General features: G+C 40.9%; 1 protein-coding gene across 1 annotated transcript; it reads left to right on the forward strand.

Moving 5' to 3' along the window:
• The first annotated feature begins 2610 nt into the window (after window positions 1-2610).
• On the forward strand, window positions 2611-15244 carry LOC123996355 (aurora kinase-like). The gene is made up of 5 exons (XM_046299729.1): window positions 2611-2712; window positions 9219-9364; window positions 12734-12872; window positions 13063-13170; window positions 13357-15244. Exons 2-5 carry the CDS (start codon window positions 9219-9221, stop codon window positions 14479-14481), a joined length of 1518 nt encoding a protein of 505 aa, XP_046155685.1. The 5' UTR covers window positions 2611-2712; the 3' UTR covers window positions 14482-15244.
• The last annotated feature ends 4340 nt before the right edge of the window (window positions 15245-19584 follow it).

Genomic DNA, 19584 nt, shown 5'->3' on the forward strand with positions numbered 1-19584 from the left:
ACGTTAGTTAGGTGGCTAACGCTAACATTAGCTAGGTGGCTAACATTAGCTAGGCTAGAGATAAAGGTTAGGTTTAGGAGTTAGGTTAAAGGGTTAGGGAAAGGGTTAGCTAACATGCTAAATAGTTCCAAAGTAGCTAAAAAGTAGTAAGTATTTGCTAAAATGCTAACGGGCATCAATTGGGTTTCTAGACATTATCATTATACGCCCACTCATTTTGCCTTAAAGGGAAACTATGGGATTTTGGCAATGAAGCCCATTATCTACTTCCCCAGAGTCAGATGAACTCAAGGATACCATTTTTATGGCTCTGCATCCCGTATGAAGGAATTTGGATGTAGTTTCGTGAGCCAATGCTAACTAGCATCAGCAAAATGACTGGAAGTCTATGGTATCTACTAGAATACTATAAAAATGTATCCACAGTTCATCTGACTCTGGGTAAGTAGATAAAGGGCTTTATTGCCAAAATCTTGAAGTATCCCTTTCAGTAACCTTCTGTCTTATGCAGGTGTTGGAACCAAAAAATATTTTCCATTCAGTTTGTTCTGAACAGAACCATTTCAAACCTTTGAAATCGGATTTTTACATTTAACTCGGACATTAAATTACTTCACCAATCATACAGTGCGGATAGAGCAGCTTGCTATGAAGCGGGCAAGTGCTAGGTATCTAGTGATGACATGCATTATCTGAATTAGGCTCAAATAATTATCTGGCATCTTTGGGACATTCCTACCCCATTTGAAATTTAAATTTAAAAAGATTATGGTTAAGGTGAGGGTTTAGGGTAGGGACGTTCCAAGGACGTTGGATAGCACTGACCTTTGGCAAATCCGATTGTGACTCGCTCCGTTGAGAAATGGTCATCAGAAACAGAGATTATGGACTGCTTTGCTGGCGCTGATTGGAATATGTTCTGAGACTCCGCAGATAACATCGACAAGCTAACCACCTCTGTCACCGGCTTCATAAGTAAATGCATCGGCGTCGTTGTCCCCACAGTGGAGGTTCGCTGCTCCTCTAATAAAATACTGCATCTACCAACATGCACACACTCACATACAATCCTAATTTACGCTGCTGCTACTCTGTTTTAGTATATATCCTGATGCCTAGTCACCTTACCCCTATACATATCTACCTCTATCACTCCAGTGTCTCTGCACATTGTAAGTATGGTATAAAAACTACCCATGTATAGTTGAAGTCTGCAGTTTACATACACTTTAGCCAAAAACATTTAAACTCAGTTTTTCACAATTCCTGACATTTAATCCTAGTAAAAATTCTCTGTTTTAGGTCAGTTCAGATCACCACTTTATTTTAAGAATGTGAAAGTTCTATTTTTGTTCTATTTTTGTTTCATCAAAAATCCAGAGGACATTTCTACAAAAAAGTACGATCTTTGTCCCTATGTGCAGTTGCAAACCGTAGTCTGGCTTTTTTATGTCGGCTTTGGAGCAGTGGTTTCTTCCTTGCTGAGCGGCCTTTCAGGATATGTCGATTTTGGACTCATTTTACTGTGGATACAGATACTTCTGTACCTGTTTCCTCCAGCATCTTCACAAGGTCCTTTGCTGTTGTTCTGGGATTGATTTGCAGTTTTCGCACCAAAGTATGTTAATCTCTAGGAGACCGACTGTGTCTCCTCCCTGAGCGATATGACGGCTGTGTGGTCCCATGGTGTTTATACTATTGTTTGTACAGATGAACGTGGTACCTTCAGGCGTGTGGAAATTGCTCCCAAGGATGAACCAGACTTGTAGTGGTCTACACATTTTTGGCTGATTTCTTTTGATTTTCCCATGATGTCAAGCAAAGAGGCAAGTTTGAAGGTAGGCCTTGAAATACATCCACAGGTACACCTCCAATTGACTTAAATGATGTCAGAAGCTTCTAAAGCCATGACATCATTTTCTGGAATTTTCTAAGCTGTTTGAAGGCACAGTCAACTTAAGAGTATGTAAACTTCTGACCCACTGGAAATGTGATACAGTGAATGATAAGTGAAATAATCTTTCTGTAAACAATTGTTGGAAAATGACTTGTGTCATGCACAAAGTAGATGTCCTAACTGACTTGCCAAAACTATAGCTTGTTAACAAGAAATTTGTGGAGTGGTTGAAAAACAAGTTTGAATGACTCCAACCTAAGTGTATGTAAACTTCCGACTTCAACTGTATATAGCTTCTTACTTTCTCCAGTTGTTTTCATTTCTTATTTGTATTTATTGTGTGTTTTTCTACCATATTAAATGTTTTTGTGCTACATTGATATTGATTACTACATTGCTGGGTTTGGAGCTTGCAAGAAAGGCATTTCACTGTACTTGTACACGTGGCATAAAAAGCTCGAAACTGAAACTGCGGAAATCTCTAAGGGTTAAAGAGTCCAATATACATCAAAGCACCAGCTCCCCCGCCAAGACCTTCATGCGCTCTCGGCTCTGCCTTATATCAGTTTCTCAGAGTCCCGGGCAGAGTTTAGCAAGCAGGAACAGGTACGAGCAATTAGTTCATTATTTGGACATGTCTTTCCTTGCAAGCTGTCCTACAGTTTCATCACTGCATGACACCAGATAAAGGGGCGTGACTACTTTAGGGGTGGGGCAGAGGAGAGGTAAAAAACACAGACAACTGTGTTCTCTCATGTTTAGACCTGACACAGCAAGACAGCAGCCATTCCTGAGCTAAACAGACGGCGTTATAGGTAAGGATCATTTTATTTTAAGATGATATAAACTGTATTTGATTAACTTCCCGTTTATAACAAGCATTAAGTTAATCAACTTTGCTTTTGTAAAGTAGAACAAAGGAAATTGGGATTTTGCGTGTTGTATCAATGTCCAATTAAATGTAATTATCTACTAGAGAGGATTGCAAATGTTATTGCCTATCATGAGGCATTAAAAACACATCTATATCCGGTTTGTAGAGGTGTCAGCGTTATTTGCCCAATGTGGCCATTTGTGTAAAGGCAATGTCAGGAGAGCTGCACATTGGTGGGGAGGAAATCATGTTCATATTCTGCATACTTACAGTGCCTTTAGAAAGTATTCTCACCCCTTGACTTTTGCAAAATGTTGTTGTGTTACAGCCAGGATTTGAAATAGATTCATTTAGATTTTTTTTCACTGTCATACTCCATAATGTCAATGTGGATTTATGTTTTTTGACATTTTTGCAATTGATAAAAAAATTAAAAGCTGAAATGTCTTGAGTCAATAACTATTCAATTATGTTCAGGAGTAAAAATGTACTTAAGTCACATAAGTTGCATTGACTCACTATGTGTGCAATAATATTGTTTAACATGATTTTTGAATGACCTCATCTCTGTACCCCACACATACAATTATCTGAAAGTTTCCTCAGTGAAGCAGTGAATTTCCAACACAGATTCAACCACAAAGACCCTGAAAGTTTTCCAATGCCTCGCAAAGAAGGGCACCTATTGGTATTTGTTTTTGTTTTTAAATAACAGACAATGAATATCCCTTTGAGCATGGTGAAGTTATTAATTACACTTTGGATGCTGTATCAATATTCCCAGTCACTACAAAGATGCAGGCATCCTTCCTAACTCAATTGCTGGAGAGGAAGGAAACTGCTCAGAGATTTCACCATGAGGCCAATGGTGACTTTAAAACAATGGCTATAATAGGGGAACATGACTGAGGATGGATCAACATCATTTTAGTTCCTTCACAATATTAACCTAATTGATGGAGTTAAAAGAAGGAAGCCTGTACAGAATAAAACATATTCCAAGACATGCATCCTGTTTGCAACAAGGCACTAAAGTAATATCGCAAAATATGTGGCAAAGCAATTAACATTTTGTTTGGGGCAAATCCAATACAACACAATACTGAGTACATATTGTCAAGCATAGTGGTGGCTGCATCATGTTATGTGTATGCTTAAGGACTGTGGAGTTTTTCAGGATAAAAAAATTAACGGAATGGAGCTAAGCACAGGCAAAATTCTAGAGGAAAACCTGGTTCAATCTATTTCCCACCAGACACTGGGAGAGTCATTAACCTTTCAGCAGGACAATAACCTAAAACACAAGGCCAGATATACACTGGAGTTGCTTACCAAGAAGACAGTGAATGTTCCTGAGTGGCTGAGTTACAGATTTGACTTAAATCTATTTGCAATTCTATGGCAAGACCTTAAAATGGTTGTCTAGAAATGATCAACAACCAATTTGGCAGAGCTTAAAGAATGTTGAAAATAATAATGGGCAAATGTTGCACAATGCAGGTGTGGAAAGCTCTTAGAGACTTACCCAGAAAGACTTACAGCTATAATCACTGTCAAATGTTATTCTACAAGGAATTGACTCTGGGTGTGAATACTTAGAGATGTGTATTTCTGTATTTCATTTTCAATACATTTGCAAAATTAAAAAATAACATGTTTTCACTTTGTCATTATGGGCTATTGTGTGTAGATGGGTGAAATTTGAGGCTGTAACACAACAAAAAGTTAAGGAGTGTGAATACCTTCTAAAGGCACTGTACATACTCATAGTTTAGAAATTCCCTCTTTGCTTGAATAGCATGAGCTATGAATTCATTATTGTAATGTGTGGTCACTCCCAAGATAAGATCTTTTCAAATAATTGTAGTGTTGGGAACAGAAATAGGGACCAAAATATACTGTATTTCATGGCAGGCCACAAATGGTAACTAAAAGGTATTTACCTATCTTGATGTATGTCCCTCAGACAGCTTTGCATCATAATCTACACTGAGTGTACAAAACATTAGGAACACCTTCCTACTGAGTTTTACCCCCGTTTGCCCTCAGAACAGCCTTAATTCATCGGGGCATGGACTCTGCAATGTGTCAAATGCGTTCCACAGGGATGGTGTCCCATGTTGACTCCAATACTTTCCATAGTTGTGGATGTCCTTTGGGTGGTGGACCATTCTTGATACACACGGGAAACTGTTGAGTGTGAAAAAACCAGCAGCATTGCAGTTCTTGACACCACTCAAACCGGTGCACCTGGCACCTACTAACATACCCCTTTCAAAGGCACTTTCATATTTTATCTTGCCCATTCACCCTCTGAATGGCACACATACACAATCCATGTCTCATTTGTGTCAATGCTAAAAATAAAAAAAATCTTTAACCTGTCTCTTCCCCTTCATCTATACTGATTTGAAGTGGATTTAACAGTCAACCTTGAGATCATAGCTTTCACTTGGTCAGTCTATCATAAAAAGAGCAGTTTTGTACACTCGTGTATATTGTTACTATGCCAATGAATGACAAATGGATGGCACACAACACAGGATGTGACTTTTTGTTCCTGTGTAGAGTATGGATTAACGTGTTTGACAATTTTACCCAGCTGGCGTAAATAGGGTACTGCTCTATCTGGGAGTGCCTCAATTATAGTTGGTTGGTTTTGAATGGATTAGAATACCAGTTTAGAATTAACAGAATTTCCACCTTACTATATGAGAAACTGGAATTGTCCAGATACCCATACTACATACTGTTGAAGTCGGAAGTTTACATACACTTAGGTTGGAGTCATAAACTCATTTTTCAACCACTCCACAAATTTCTTGTTAACAATCTATAGTTTTGGAAAGTCAGTTAGGACATCTACTTTGTGCATGACACAAGTCATTTTTCCAACAATTGTTTACAGACAGATCATTTCACTTACCATTCACTGTATCACAATTCCAGTGGGTCAGAAGTTTACATACACTATGTTGACTGTGCCTTTAAACAGCTTGGAAAAGTCCAGAAAACGTCATCATGGCTTTAGAAGCCTCTGATAGGCTAGTTGACATCATTTGAGACAATTGGAGGTGAACCTGTGGATGTATTTCAAGGCCTACCTTCAACCTCAGTGCCTCTTTGCTTGACATCACGGGAAAATCAAAAGAAATCAGCCAAGACGTCAGACAAAAATGTGTAGACCTCCACAAGTCTGCACATTTCCAAACACCTGAAGGTACCACATTCATCTGTACAAACAATGGTACGCAAGTATAAACACCATAGGACCACACAGCCGTCATATCACTCTGGAAGGAGATGCGTTCTGTCTCCTAGATATGAACGTACTTTGGTGCGAAAACTTCAAATCAATCCCAGGACAACAGCAAAGAACCTTGTGAAGATGCTGGAGGAAACGGGTACAAAAGTGTCTATATCCACAGTTAAACGAGTCCTATATCGACATAACCTGAAAGGCCGCTCAGCAAGGAAGAAGCCACTACTCCAAAACCGCCATAAAAAAGACAGACTACGGTTTGCAACTGCACATGGGGACAAAGATGGTACTTTTTGGAGAAATGTCCTCTGGTCTGATGAAACAAAAATAGAACTGTTTGGCCGTAATGACCATTGTTATGTTTGGAGGAAAAAGGGGGAGGCTTGCAAGCCGAAGAACACCATCCCACTGTGAAGCATGGAGGTGGCAGAATCATGTTGTGGGGGGGCTTTGCTGCAGGAGGGACTGGTGCACATCACAAAATAGATGGCATCATGAGGATGGGAAATTATGTGGATATATTTAAGCAACATCTCAAGACATCAGTTAAAGCTTGGTCGCAAATGGGTCTTCCAAATGGACAATGACACCAAGCATACTTCAAAGTTGTGGCAAAATGGCTTACCGACAACAAAGTCAAGGTATTGGAGTGGCCATCACAAAGCCCTGACCTCAATCCTATAGAACATTTGTGGGCAGAACTGAAAAAGTGTGTGCGAGCAAGGAGGCCTACAAATCTAACTCAGTTACACCAGCTCTGTCAGGAGGAATGGGCCAAAATTCACCAAACATATTGTAGGAAGCTTGTGGAAGGCTACCTGAAACGTTTGACCCAAGTTAAACAATTTAAAGGCAATGCTACCAAATACTAATTGAGTGTATGTAAACGTCTGACCCACTGGGAATGTGATGAAAGAAATAAAAGCTGAAATAAATCATTCTCTTTACTATTATTCTGACATTTCACATTATTTAAGGAAAGTGGTGATCCTGACCTAAAACAGGGAATTTTTACTATGATTAAATGTCAAGAATTGTGAAAAACTGAGTATAAATGTATTTGGATAAGGTGTATGTACATTTCTGACTTCAACTGTGCTTAAACTGCATACTTTGTACTCATCGTTGCATGCTATTTAGTACATACCATTTAGTAAAAAGTATGCCATATGCCACAGCCACAGTGTAGTAGTGACTCCTGATTGGCTGAGTAGGTGGGGTGGGACCGAGTGCGGGTAGATTTTTCCAAATTCAACAGACATGCATGCTTTAACCAGCCTGATAATAGCTATTTTATATAATAGCTTATTTCCAATTTGATTAATTTCTGTAAACTCTGAATAGGAATGGAGTTATAAGCCTCCTCTGCTAGTTATAGGCAGACTATCGCATTCGTAGCCCGTAAGGCATCTATCCTATTTAGAAAGGACTGAAGACAGAAAAATATCATTTGGTTCCATTTCAACATATTTATTAGTGAAACCAAGTAACCTAGTACACACAGCAAAACATTTCAAATGTTCAAATCAAAAGGCTATTGCACATAGAAACGTGGATAGTCAGGTGCATCACAAATTCAGAATCACTGGACAGCACTTATCATTGGGAACAAGATCAGAAGGACTGCTAAGGCTTGATCCATAAAGTAAATAAATAGGTAGTCTAGCCTACAAAACTAAAACATTCCATATGTTCAAAATCAAAAGTCCTGATTTAACGATGACATCAATAATGACATCATGCTGAGTCCCCGGTGCAGACACATTCAGAAAGAGCTCTGAGGAAGGTCAAGAGAAAAATAAAAACTTTTCAGTGAGAAAACAGAAATCCACTTTTTGGATTTAAAAATGAATAAAAGATAAAGCTTCTGTTTTCAAAGATGTAACCTACGATGCAATACAGTGATCATTTTAAGGAGAACAAAAACTACTTTGCCTACATTTGAACACTACCACAGAGGCTTTGCTTTTTGGCATCTTCACAATTACGTATCCTAGTTTTGTTGTTTGGCTACTTGAAGAGAACTAGGACCTATCACTGGTAGCCCACCTCTTCCAATGCATTGTGGAAAAGTGTGGATTGTATATAAACCATACTCGATTTTCAAAAATTCACATATTAAAACATATTTTGTAATACTTACAATGCCTCATGTGTGACTGCACTGTTTCCTTGCTATTTATTGATTTCGCTAGGGCATTCCCATATCCAGTGGTGTAAAGTAGCCTAAGTAAGTTTAAAAAAATACTTTAAAGTACTATTTAAGTAGTTATTTGCGGTATTTTTACTTTATTTTACTATTTCTATTTTTGACAACTTTTACTTACACTAGATTCCTAAAGAAAATAATGTACTTTTTACTCCATGCATGTTCCCTGACACCCAAAAGTACTCGTTACATTTTCAATGCTTGACAAGACAGGAACAGAACATCCTGGTCATCCCTACTGCCTCTGATCTGGTGGACTCACTAAACACATATGCTTTGTTTGCCAAATATGTATAAGTGTTGGTGTGTGCTCCTGGCTATCCATAAAATAAATACACGAAAATTGTACTGGTTGGTTTGCTTAATATCAGTCATTTGAAATGATTTATACTTGAACTTTTGATACTTAAGTATATTTTAGCATTGGTATTTACTTTTGAAACAAGTGAATTTAAAACCAAATACTTTTAGACTTTTGCTGAAGTAGTATTTCACTGTGTAACTTTCACTTTTACTTGAGACATTTTCTATTAAATTAAGTTATCTTTACTTTTACTCAAGTATGACATTTGGGTTATTTTTCCACCATGCCCATATCTAATTGATTTGTCAAAGCCCAAATGAGTATGACATCTAGGCATTTAAAGAAAAATCGATTTTCAAAATGTTGCTTACTATTAAACTTGACTTTTTCACATACTCAAACAGCCTACTATTTTGGACGGTTGCAACACTGTTTGCTTTAGTTCCTAGTCAGACACATCCTTCTCTGCCACTCCATTATAATCTTGGAATTCTCTCTTTGTCTTTGTAACTTTGAGAGAATCGACTCTGTAGGCTGTACTTACAGTTACTTACCATAACAACGGTACTATAACAAATGTTATGTAGAGGTGAATGCTTTTGTCGTTTTTTGGTCAACATTTTTCTCATTTCTGATCTTGACCTCACTGCCAACTCCCCACCAAACCCCTAGATGGCGTACTCCACCAAAACTCTTGCTGCTGGCAGCTTTGGGAAGGTATACAAGGAGAAGTACAATGACACCTGGGCTGCAATCAAGAAGGTGCCACAACACTTAATCAATAGGAGAGACCTGGAGAGAGAGTGTCAAGTATACAAGTGAGTATGACAGACAATGTGCTATCATGGTATGTTGCTAAAAGGTGATATCAGCCCAGAGGGAAATTATTTTGATCAGTGGTCTTTTTTTCATCTCTGAAGAGAAATGGAAGATCTCAATTTTGTATAATTTAGCGATCCCTTATATCTGATCTGTTTCTCCTAAGATAATTCATTCTTGAAATCTTCAGGAGACAAATGAGCTTCAATTGAGACTTCCATTTGAGAAGCATGAGAAATAGATGAGATCTTATCATTGTCCCCACATGAGCTCATTAATGTCTCATTTATTGTGCCAGAAAAGCCTTTTTGAGCATCAAGAAGATATATATACACAGTGATGTAAAGTACTTAAGTAAAAACACTTCACAGTACTACTTAAGTAGTTTTTTGGGGTATCTGTACTTTACTACATTTACTACATTCCTTAAGAAAATATTGTACTTTTTACTCCATACATTTTCCTTGACACCCAAAAGTGCTCGTTATATTTTGAAGGGATTTACGCACTTCTCAACCTAACATCCCTGGTCTGATCTCTGATCTGGCGGACTCCCTAAACACACATGATGTCTGAATGTTGTGCTTTTTTTACAGAAATGTTAACTTTCTGTAAATAAAAAAATACAAGAAAACGGTGCCATCTGGTTTGCTAAATTGAAATTATTTATATTTTTACTTTTGATACTACGTCAGAGCCTGGCCGCGAACCCAGAGTCTCTGATGGCACAGCTGGGGCTGGGGCTGCAGTACAGCGCCCTTAACCACTGCGCCAACCGGGAGGCCCGTTTTGATATTTTAACATGTGTGTCGTGATCGCGTTTGGTGTAGGGGGACAAAATACATTTATGCACGATAACGCAGGCTCGCATCCGGTTTGGGTTCCGTCTAAGTGTATGTAAACTTCCGACTTTAACTGTATACATTCTATAAATGTGCATGCATTAAACACATTCAAGTTTCACAACAACACATTCTTTAAATGTTAACTACTTTTAATGTTTAATGAACAAAATAATACCCCCAAAAAGTGACTGGGAAGAGGTTTTAATTGCTTTTAATACAAAGTCGTATTGCTTATGAAATAACAAAATAGTCCAAAAAATTGGTGTGAAATTGAAAGTGCTGTCATTAACCCTACACAAAAAAATAGGAGTCTGGCGCACACCCCCACCAAAAAAAGTGTGTATAGGTGCTGACTAACTGGCACGTAAACTGCATTCTATTAAAACATAAAGAGTTAAACACTATATACAGGCTCCCAGTAATTTATTGGGTAAACCACAAACGTTTCACCATTTAGACAAAGCCAAAGTGTAAAACTCCCTGCAAATGCCTGGGGGGAGCTGCCTAAAAAGCTGTCAGTCAGCACATACAGTACCAGCTCATAACTGGTACAAACTGTACCACCTCCACACCTAGTGAAACTCTGTTATAAATACTGAAAATGATTGCAAAAATCTTACATGTGTCAAAATGGACCTGGAGTTCAACTGAAATGCAGCTTAACCCATATGAAATGACGTAATGTATTAGGGTTTAGGGCTGGGAATTGCCAGGGACAATACAATATTATCGTGATACTTTGGTGACGATACGATATGTTTTGCGATTCTCACTATTCTATATGTATTGCAATTCCATACTGTGATTTTATTGTGATTCAATGTTCCAAACATGACCATACGTCTGCTACAGTGAGACGAGAGAGCCATGAGAAGAGAAGTTTTGATCCGTCATAGAAATAAATGCCGAAAACAAATCGAATCCCTTTTTGTGCAGGTACAGCCAACTAGCGCAAAAAATAATATTGTGGCATTTTCATAACGATTCAACATAGTGATAATATCCTGATATGTAACTGTATATATTTTTTGCCACATCACTATTGGGGTTGTCCCGATGCCAAAATATTACCCACAAAACAATGTATGTGAAAGTATCACGATACCACTGCAAAGCCTTTTTGTCACTGATATTCACATCTCGTATCAATATAACTCGTAATTTTACCTCACACTATTCACAAATAGCACAAATATATGCCTGTGGTAGCTGCTGTGGTTGTGTGAGTAGTGGTTACAGGGTCTGCCGTGGTCTCTGTAGCCCAAGCTGACTCATCTGTAGACCCTTTCCCCTCTCTCTCGCTCTGAGTGGCCTCCTGGTAAGATCACCTTCTAGAGACGATCCCATCTGAGTCGCTGTCCCACTCTGTCGGCCTGGGGTGCAAGGGGTGGAGAAGGCATTGCAGGGTGCTGTGCCATGTGCTGTTCAGCCCCTCCAGCGTTAGGATATGCGGGGTAGAGCAGGGTGCTTGTTAGGACGGAAGGGTGCGGTAGGTGGGTGACCCCTGTGATAGGGGTCTTCAGAAGGTGCATGGGGGTCCTCCAGATAAAGGGGATCTTTGTATACCCCCACTGAGGAGGAGACAGCCGGTCAACAGCCCAGCGCTGTATCTGGAATGTCTGACAGAAACACAATGACAGAAAGAGGGTTTAGGTTAAACAAAAGTTGCCACGTTTAATATTGTGATCATAATGAATAGAAAAAAAGATAGACAATACCAGTCAAAAGTTTGGACACACCTACTCATTCAAGGGTTTTTCTTTATTTTTACTATTTTCTACATTGTAGAATAAGGGTGAAGACATCAAAACCATGAAATAACACATGAAATCATGTAGTAAGCAAAAAAGTGTTAAACAAATCAAAATGTATTTTAGATTTGAGATTCTTCAAAGTAGCCACTCGAGAGAAAGGCCATTATGTATTATTCCAGCCCAATACATGGCAGCAATGTATGTGCAAAGTTTTAGACTGATCCAATGAACCATTTTATTTATGTTCAAAATTTGGTACGAAGACTGCCCAAATGTGCCTAAATGGTTTATTAATAAGTTCCTAACTGTGCACTCTCCTCGAACTATAGCATGGAATCCGTTCACTGTAACAGCTGCTGTAAATTGGACTGTGCCATTAGATTAACAGGAATTTAAGCTTTCTGCCAATATCAGATATGTCTATGTCCTGGGAAATGTTCTTGTTACTTACAACCTTATGCTAATCGTATTAGCCTACATTAGCTCAACCATCCGCGGGGACCAACCGATCCTGTAGAGGTTAAGTAGACATTTTGAAATGTAAGAAAATGCTCTTAGTCTCATTTTGGTGTTAAAGAGATATAATTTGTGTCTAGGAGAAACAAAGGGGGAAAAGATGGTCTCTTCTTGGACTTTGCTTTGCTATAGGAGAGATGGTGCTGATGAAGGTCACTACAGAAGTGATTAGTTGTGCTGTCTGTAGACTCCAATGCCCTCAACTCTTTCTCCCCATTTTCTTTCACACTTTGTCTGTGATCTGGGACTCCAGTAAAGCGATTCATCCTAACATAGTGAAGCTTCTGGGTAATCCAACACTCAAGGACTCTAAGTGGATCATCCCCATGGAGTTCATCTTTGGAGAGGAACTGGAGACAACCATCTTCAAATCACAAAAATCTAAAATACAGGTAGGTCTATGGATCCCACTGCTGCCACCAAACACACATGTGACAGTGTTGATGAAGTTCACAAGAAAAACTCATATTTGATAAATAAATATCTAAGCCTACAGGATTTTCAGGGGGTGTTCCAAACATTATTACAAAAAAGTGCAAGTTAACTCATCAGTTGGTAATGAAAGCCTTTGATCTCCCACAGTTAACTCCATCTATAAAGGCCACCATCATCACAGGCATGTGTGAAGGACTGCTTCACCTACACAGCAAAGATATCGTCCATCAAGACCTCAAGCCTGAGAACATCATGGTGAGATAGGAATTATAATGTTTTTTGTTGTTTTAATGTTCTTCATTAATTATGCAAGACTTCCGAAGCAGTAGTTCATCTGTTATTGGGAATAAAGAACGCTAACTTATTTAGCATTATCACGCTAAATGCTTCGATTAGATATAAAACTATATTTTTCCTTCCCTTTCAAATGATCTTTTCCAGGTAGAGCATGACACTCACAGAGCTGTGATCATTGATATGGGACTGGCCAAATTCTTCCGCAATGGCCTAAATTCTGCCGTGGATATGGGCAACGAGGCCTACTCTCCACCTGAGGTCCTGCAGAGGCGGGGCCACCGAGACCAGCGTTCGGACGTGTGGGCTATGGGTAAAATCATTGCTGAACTCTGTGCCAGAGTCAGGCTGCACACCCCCAGTGTCTGTCCGGCTAAGATCCATGAGATCCTCAGTCTCCAAGGACAGCAGTACTGTAACGCTGTCTGTAGGATGGTGCAGAGTGACCCCACAGTGCGAGCCACCATGGCCGGGATCATGCCAGAGATACGAAAGGCAGTGGGAGGTGGCAACACCGAGGAACAACAAAGAGGACATCTTCCGACACCCTTTCCTTACACTGAGATAAAAGTCACATCGCCACGTCCTCAAGCTCCTGTACAGCAATCACTCCCTCTATCAAGAGCTGAGTGCGCGGCCTCACCAAGGCCTGAGGTCAAGACGCTAGTGCGAGCTCCTGTGCGAGCACCTTCTCCATCGATATGGGAGCGTGCAGCCTTGCCAAAGACTGAGGTCAAGACTGAGGTCAAGACAACACTGCAACCACAACCCGTACAGCGTTCACCTTCCCCGTCAAGGTGGGAGCGTGCAGCCTTGCCAAAGACTGAGGTCAAGGCGACACTGCAACCACAACCCGTACAGCGTTCACCTTCCCCGTCAAGGTGGGAGCGTGCAGCCTTGCCAAAGACTGAGGTCAAGGCGACACTGCAACCACAACCCGTACAGCGTTCACCTTCCCCGTCAAGATGGGAGCGTGCAGCCTTGCCAAATCCTGAAGTCAAGAACTCATCATCTCCCCTTCCAAAGGTAGACCAGGGTAATGCACTGGTTCCATCAGGTATGGTTCAACCCAGTCAAGATGTCATGAAACAGCTTCTCTACGAAGAGGCCTTGAAGGGTCTCCCATGCCCACTCCCAACAACGGGCAAGGTGCGAATCCGCCGTTATGAGCAAAGGAATGGGGAAGTGGAGACTTGGGAGCAAAAGGAGGTGGAGACTGAAGGAGGGAGGATAGTCAAGTTTGAGGATGTGATGTTTAACAACAAGTCATAAGTAGGTTATTGAGAGGTTGTGAAATAGTTGCGAGTTGATTTGACTCTGCTTCTGAAATAGTTGGGAGTTGATTTGACTCTGGTCACTCCCCTTATATCCTTCATTGTAAAAGTCTGACATTTTTATGGAGAAGGGGAAGAGTATATTTGGGAGATGGGACAAACTAATGTAAGAATTCTAACATCCAGTGAAACTATACCAGATGTACTGTGCCTAAAAACAAAGTGGCACAATATCCCACAACTTGAGACCCCCACCCCCTCCGAAAAAGACTACTAACAACAAAAGTGTTCTTGCACTGGTAAGAAGGAAACCTTTGAGTGAGTTAAGGTTGAGTAAGGATTTAGGGATGATCTTGAATGTACTATCACTTCTTCTAATGCTACATCATGTTACAGTATGGCTACAATGTTGCACAACTGGTTAGGTGACAGTGTACAGAGGCACCTGGAGTCAAATAACTATCTGTGAATGTTTTTGAAAACTTTTTGTTTTGGGAATCTCATCATTGTTGCAAATCAGTTGACTCTTTAGTTCTATATCATACATTTGACTGTGTACATACAGTACCAATCAAAAGGTTGGGCACTCCAACTCATTCAAGGGTTTATCTTTTCTATTTACTATGTTTTACATTGAGGAATAACAGTGAAGACATCAATACTTTGAAATAACACATATAGAATCATGTAACAACCAAAAAATGTTATGCAGGTGAATGAGGACCCAAAAGCGACTTGGCGAAAACAGAGTCTTTATTCCAGTAAAGGATATAAGCAATACTCCTGGACAATCAGAGCAGAAAACAAAATATAAAAAACTTAATTCCACTCGTAGTGACGAGGACAGACTGGAGACTCGACCATTAACTGTAGGTTGCCTCGGGAAGGCACCGACCGTAGCAGACTCAGACACCTGCTCACACGCAGCATCTGAGGGAAACAAGACACGACAGGGCGAGACAAAGACACAGCACGGCGAACATCATACAAGGATCCGACAGGACAGAAACGGAAAACAAGGGGAGAAATAGGGACTCTAATCAGAGGACAAGATAGGGAACAGGTGTGAAAAGACTAGATGATTGAGTAGGAGAATAGGAACAGCTGGGAGCAGGAACGGAACGATAGAGAGATGAGAGAGAGGGAGGGAGAGAGAAAAAGGGAACGAACCTAATAAGACCAGCAGGGGGAAACGAACAGAAGGGAAAGCATAATGACAAGACAATATAAGACAAAACATGACAAAAAAAGTGTTAAACAAATCAAAATCTATTTTATATTTGAGATTCTTCAAAGTAGCCACCCTTTGCCTTGATGACAGCTTTGGCATTCTCTCAACCAGCTTCACCTGGAATGCTTTCCACACATGCTGAGTACTTGTTGGTTGTTTTACCTTCACTCTGCGGTCTAACTCATCCCAGTCCATCTCAATTTGGTTGAGGTCTGGTGATTGTGGAGGCCAGGTCATCTGATGTAGCACTCCATCGCTCTCCTCCTTCTTGCTCAAATAGCCCTTACACAGCCTGGAGGTGTGTCGGGTCATTGTCCTGTTGAAAAACAAATGATAGTCCCGCTAATTGCTAACCAGATGGGGTGGTGTATTGCTTCAGAATGCTGTGGTAGCCATGTGGGTTAAGTGTGCCTTGAATTCCAAATAAATCACAGACAGTGTCACCAGCAAAGCACTCCCACACACCATCACACCTCCTCCTCCATGCTTCACAGTGGGAACTACACATGCAGAGATCATCAGTTCACCTACTCTGCGTCTTACAAAGACATGACGGTTGGAACCAAAAGTCTCAAATTTGGACTCGTTAGACCAACGACAGATTTCCACCAGTCTAATGTCCATTGCTTGTGTTTCTTGGCCCACTCAAGTCCCTTCTTCTTATTGGTGTCCTTTAGTAATCGTTTCTTTGCAGGAATTTGACCATGAAGGCCTGATTTACACAGTCTCCTCTGAACAGTTGATGTTGAGATGTGTCTGTTACTTGAACTCTGTGAAGCATTTATTTGGGCTGCAATCTGAAGTGCAGTTAACTCCGATGAACTTATCCTCTGAAGCAGAGATAACTCTGAGTCTTCCTTTCCTGCGAGCCAGTTTCATCATTGCGCTTGATGGTTTTTGCGACTGACTGCACATGAAGAACCTTTCAAAGTTCTTGAAATGTTCCAAATTGACTGACCTTTATGTCTTAAAGTAATGATGGACTGTCCTTTCTCTTCACTTATTTGAACTGTTCCTTCAGTAATATGGACTTGGTCATTTTACCATATATACCACACCTACCGTGTCACAACACAACTGCTCAAACGCATTAATTTGTGGAATTTCTTTCCTGCATTTTAACAAGGCACACCTGTTAACTGAAATGCTTTCCAAGTGACTACCTCATGAAGCTGGTTGAGAGAATGCCAAGTGTGAAAAGCTGTCATCAAGGCAAAGTGCAGCTACTTTGAAGAATCTCAAATAAAAAATAGATTTTGTTTGTTTAACACTTTTTTGGTTCCTACATGATTCCACATGTGTTATTTCATAGTTTTGATGTCTTCACTGTTATTCTAGAAAATAGTTTTTAAAAATGTAAAAGTAAGTTGTCCAAACTTTTGACTGGTACTACAATAATAAGCATTTGTTTTGTATCATCTAAGACAAAAAGTTGTTACATTTCTTTTACTATTAAGAATAAAAGCATATATTTATGAAAATTACTGTGTTATCCTCTTTACAACAACAGTGTTCAAAATAACCTTTTGCAAGACTGTTAACCAGAGCTGTGTTCAGCAACAGAAACTGTGTCCCACGCAGTTCATCCACTTCATCCCGTCAGAAGGAACTTCAATGGTGTTTGAGTAATCATTTTGTGAATCAATCATTGTATAAAGTCACTCTGGACTGTGCAGGCTTCATTGAGAGAAGATAAATTAAATCAGAAGTATCACATTGTCAGTGAGCTCCATCTTCTGGCGCAGGCACCCTGGACATTATATCCACATCATAATGGAGTGAAAGTCAAATTCAACATCGACTGAAGCCAAAGAGCGCACATACAGACATGATAATACGACATCACGATATGATAATAAACCATGGCACGAAGTGATAAAAGGTACATACTGTACAGTACATGTAGCATACGTCTTACGAATCACTACACAAGCATACGCTTTAGCATGCTTCAGGAAACTCAAATGTGAAGTCCTGCTGTGGTGGTCTGTGTGTGGATCTCTGTACATCCCAATCATCGAATACAGGGTCTCTGTGTCATGCATAATCAGGCTTCATATGGAGTAGAAAAGGTAAAGACAGACTGCATAGTGAAGCAGGTCATCCACGAGATTCCTAGATCAGACAGTAGCGCACACACAAAACTCAACATGCCTGCAGTCAGTGGAAGCCCATCTATCCCTATTGTCAGCATGCAACCACATGCACAGCTATCAGACATCCAATGTTTCTCTCTCACTTTATTTGACGCTATTTAGGCTTGCCATAACAAAGGGGTTGAATACTTATTGACTCAAGACATTTCAGCTTTTAATTTTTAATTAATTTGTAAACATTTCAAAAAACATAATTCCACTTTGACATGGGGTATTGTGTTATGCAGGTGAATGAGGACCCAAAAGCGACTTTACAGAAACAGAGTTTATTCCAAGTCAAAACAGGAATACTGAAACCCTCTAGTCAGTAGAGGGGAACAACTGAAGATGTGACCACAGACTGCAGGTCGCTTCGGGAAGGCGCAGGCCATAGCTGATCTAGACACCTGCTCACACGCAGCATCTGAAGAAGGCAAAAAACATGACAGGACGGAACGAGGACAAGAACAGCAAACATCAAACAAGGATCCGACAAGGACAGAAGCGGAAAACAGGGAGAAATAGGGACTCTAATCAGAGGGCAAAATAGGGGACAGGTGTGAAAGAGTAAATGAGGTAGTTAGGAGAATGAGGAACAGCTGGGAGCAGGAACGGAACGATAGGGAGAGAGAGCGAGAGAGGGAGAGAGGGAGGGGGAGAGAGAGGGATAGAAAGAGGGAAAGAACCTAATAAGACCAGCAGAGGGAAACTAATAGAAGGGAAGCACAGGGACAAGACATGATAATCAATGACAAAACATGACAGTACCCCCCCACTCACCGAGCGCCTCCTGGCGCACTCGAGGAGGAACCCTGGCGGCAACGGAGGAAATCATCAATCAACGAACGGTCCAGCACGTCCCGAGATGGAACCCAACTCCTCTCCTCAGGACCGTAACCCTCCCAATCCACTAAGTACTGGTGACCACGTCCCCGAGAACGCATGTCCATGATCTTCAGTACCTTGTAAATAGGTGCGCCCTCGACAAGGACGGGGGGGAAGACGAACGGGGTGCGAAGAAAAGGCTTGACACAGGAGACATGGAAGACAGGGTGGACGCGACGAAGATGTCGCGGAAGAAGCAGTCGCACAGCGACAGGATTGACGACCTGAGAGACACGGAACGGACCAATGAACCGCGGAGTCAACTTGCGAGTAGCTGTCGTAAGGGGAAGGTTACGAGTGGAAAGCCACACTCTCTGACCGCGACAATACCTAGGACTCTTAATCCTACGTTTATTGGCGGCTCTCACAGTCTGCGCCCTGTAACGGCAAAGTGCAGACCTGACCCTCCTCCAGGTGCGCTCACAACGTTGGACAAAAGCCTGAGCGGAGGGAACGCTGGACTCGGCGAGCTGGGACGAGAACAGAGGAGGCTGGTACCCAAGACTACTCTGAAACGGAGATAGCCCGGTAGCAGACGAAGGAAGCGAGTTGTGAGCGTATTCTGCCCAGGGGAGCTGTTCTGCCCAAGACGCAGGGTTTCGAAAAGAAAGGCTGCGTAATATGCGACCAATCGTCTGATTGGCCCTTTCTGCTTGACCGTTAGACTGGGGATGAAAACCGGAAGAGAGACTGACGGAAGCACCAATCAAACGACAGAACTCCCTCCAAAACTGTGACGTGAATTGCGGGCCTCTGTCTGAAACGGCGTCTAACGGAAGGCCATGAATTCTGAACACATTCTCAATGATGATTTGTGCCGTCTCCTTAGCGGAAGGAAGCTTAGCGAGGG

Source organism: Oncorhynchus gorbuscha, linkage group LG15, assembly GCF_021184085.1.
Source record: "Oncorhynchus gorbuscha isolate QuinsamMale2020 ecotype Even-year linkage group LG15, OgorEven_v1.0, whole genome shotgun sequence".
Taxonomy (NCBI): Eukaryota; Metazoa; Chordata; class Actinopteri; order Salmoniformes; family Salmonidae; genus Oncorhynchus; species Oncorhynchus gorbuscha.

What these genes read in the sequence shown, in the direction of transcription:
- LOC123996355 (XM_046299729.1), top strand. Translation starts at nt 9,219, where the DNA reads ATGGCGTACTCCACCAAAACTCTTGCTGCTGGCAGCTTTGGGAAGGTA. An exon ending in AGAGAGTGTCAAGTATACAA is followed by an intron (nt 9,365 to 12,733) that starts GTGAGTATGACA and finishes CTGGGACTCCAG; the next exon opens with TAAAGCGATTCATCCTAACA. An exon ending in TCAAGCCTGAGAACATCATG is followed by an intron (nt 13,171 to 13,356) that starts GTGAGATAGGAA and finishes GATCTTTTCCAG; the next exon opens with GTAGAGCATGACACTCACAG.